Genomic DNA, 2,564 nt, shown 5'->3' on the forward strand with positions numbered 1-2,564 from the left:
GTCACTTTCTGTATTCTGGGTTACCAGTGGAAGAGGGAAGTGGGAAATGCAATAAAATGAAGGCCCTGGTGCCACCCAAAGGTCAATAAATTATATTTACAGATAAACTGAATTTGATAGTGGCCATGAGTGGACAGGTGTTCCCTTAAGGAAACCAGGCCTCCATTCACTCCCCTCCCCCATTCTCTGGCTAGCTCTCTCCTCAGAAACAATCTGGATTGTGGGGAAGAGGTTTTGACCAGCAAAACAGAGGCAGATCTAGCTGGGATCTGCCACCCCTGCTCTCCCCAGTAAGAAATTAAGGTGGCAGCAGTTTCTAATGCCAGAGTGACCTTGCACACCCCTGAACCTGCAGCTTTTCTGGTCCCTAGGAAGTGAATGGAGTCTGGGCCAGTGCTTAGCTAGGGTCCCCCAAGAATGTGGTAGTGCACTTTGGTGTTGGTAGCAGCTCCATGTTTCTGGCGCAGATGCAGCCTCAGTTGACTCTTGTGCCGGAAATGCAGACCACAGGGGTCACACTGTGGGAGGATAGCCCAGTCAGTTTCCTCTCTATACACAACCACCTTTTAGATGTTGAGCAAGAGGGAACTGTTTAGTTGTCCACCAATAATTAGCTCTTTGGCTCTGACGACGTCCTCCTAATCCTCAGGGGAGGCCCAGGAGCTAGGGCTCACCTTGTTTAGCAGAGGTTTTCCCATTAGCCCCTCTCCAGAAAAACAGTGCCAGCCCAGAGCATAACTTCCATACCTGTACATCCCCAGTCTCCGCCCCTTACTCACTGATACTCTTCCAGGCCACCAGCCATTTCCAAGAGATCCAGGGGCAGCCAGACCGGCTCCTCTCAGAGCCCCTCCCTAGGTAAAGGGAAGGTAATTCAAAGGCTTTGGGCCGGGTACCCACGTGGTAAGGCTTCTCTCCCGTGTGGATGCGAACGTGGCTCTTGAGTGTCTGTAGGTGGCGGAAGCGAGTCCCGCAGGTGGGGCATGGATAGGGCTTCTCTCCAGTGTGGATCAGCACGTGAGCCCGCAGGTGGGCAACCTGGGAGGGGAGGAGACTTCAGACGCGCTTCTGGGAGGGCCCTCTCTACCCTCTTGCAGATTTGCCTTTGAATCCGCTCAGAGGCTGCCTCCGTACCTGTACAAAGCGCGAGCCGCAAGTTTCACACTTATAGGGCTTTTCACCGGAATGGATGCGGCTGTGCGTTTTCAGGTTAGCGGGCCGGTTAAAACGGGCGCCGCAGACTGAGCAGTGGTAGGGTTTTTCCCCTGGAGACAGGAGGGGAAGTCAGGAACTTTGCCCAAGGACAACTGTAGGAGCAAAGGTCAGGGCCCTCTTCTCCCCTACCTGTGTGCACAGTACGGTGGCTGGCCAGGTTGCCCTTGTATCGGAAGGCAGACTGGCAGAGCTGACACTTGTAGGGCTTGTCCTCAGCCAGGAGGTCCAGTCCGGATGAGCACCCTGCCACAGCCTCACAGTTCTGGCAGCTGAAGAATTCACTTCCTGGGAAGGGGAGTGAGTAATGACAACCACAGTTACTTACTAGGGCTTCCTAGTGAATCCTCATAGCACACAGTGGTAGGTCTTCTTTTCCCCAATTCACCATTTAAGGCTTCTGGGGCTCCTTGGACTTGCCCAAGGCCTAGAAAGAAGATGAGCCAAGATCTGACTCCACAGCTGTTTCCCGAGTACTCAGCTAATCTCCTGTTCAATAGTGGCGGTGGTAGGTGGAGGCCCCTGCTAGTGGATGAACATTTCCATTTCTCCTCCTATCTTGAACCATTCTGGATAACAGCCTGCCAGAGAGGCCCTGGCAATTCCTGGGCAGACCACTCAGCCCTAAAGGGAGATAGGCCAGAAATTTTCAAACTTTGCTGCTCATTGGAAGCTCCTTGGAGCTTTAAGAATTATTGATGTCTGGTTACCATGTCCAGACATTTTGTCTGTGGGGTGTGGCCTAGGCAATGGAAATTTTAAAAGCTTCCTGGGTGATTCTAATTTTTATTTTATTTTTTGAGACTGAGTCTCAAGCTGTTGCTCTAGGTAGAGTGCTGTGGTGTCACAGCTCATAGCAACCTTAAACTCTTGGGCTTAAGTGATTCTCTTGCCTCAGCCTCCCAAGTAGCTGGGACTATGGCGCCTGCCACAAGGCCTGGCTATTTTTTTAATTGCAGTTGTCATTGTTGTTTTAGCTGGCCCTGGCTGTGTTCGAACCTGCCAACCTTGGTGTATGTGGCTGGCACCCTACCCACTGAGCTACGGGCAGGCACTCCCTGGGTGATTCTATTTTGCAGTAAAGTTTAGGAACCATTGGAATGGGCCTCTCCTGAGGTCTTTTGGCCCAAACTGGCTTGAAGCAGCCACAGGAGAAAAGCCAGGAGAAAGAGGATCTTACGGCTCAGCGCCTGTGGCTCAAGTGGCTAAGGTGCCAGCCACATACACCTAAGGTGATGGGTTCAAATCCAGCCCAGGCCCTCCAAGTAACAATGACGGCTGCAACCAAAAAATAGGCTGGTGTTGTGGCGAGTGCTTGTGGTCCCAGCTACTTGGGAGGCTGAGGCAGGAGA

The 2,564-nt window shown here is 52.3% G+C and overlaps 1 protein-coding gene across 1 annotated transcript in view; it reads right to left on the reverse strand.

The window, feature by feature from the left end:
* The window catches only part of BCL6B (B cell CLL/lymphoma 6B), a 4,876-nt gene continuing 2,312 nt past the window's right edge, over positions 1–2,564 (reverse strand). The window contains exons 6-9 of the mRNA XM_003791184.2: positions 1,345–1,500; positions 1,135–1,265; positions 901–1,038; positions 1–518 (exon numbers count right to left, since the gene is read on the reverse strand). Coding sequence (XP_003791232.1) covers positions 402–518; positions 901–1,038; positions 1,135–1,265; positions 1,345–1,500 — 542 coding nt within the window. The 3' untranslated portion in view covers positions 1–401. The remainder of the gene's footprint in view (positions 519–900; positions 1,039–1,134; positions 1,266–1,344; positions 1,501–2,564) is intronic.

The sequence above is a fragment of the Otolemur garnettii genome, unplaced genomic scaffold (genome assembly GCF_000181295.1).
Source record: "Otolemur garnettii isolate 467f Iridium unplaced genomic scaffold, OtoGar3 scaffold00046, whole genome shotgun sequence".
Lineage (NCBI taxonomy): Eukaryota > Metazoa > Chordata > Mammalia > Primates > Galagidae > Otolemur > Otolemur garnettii.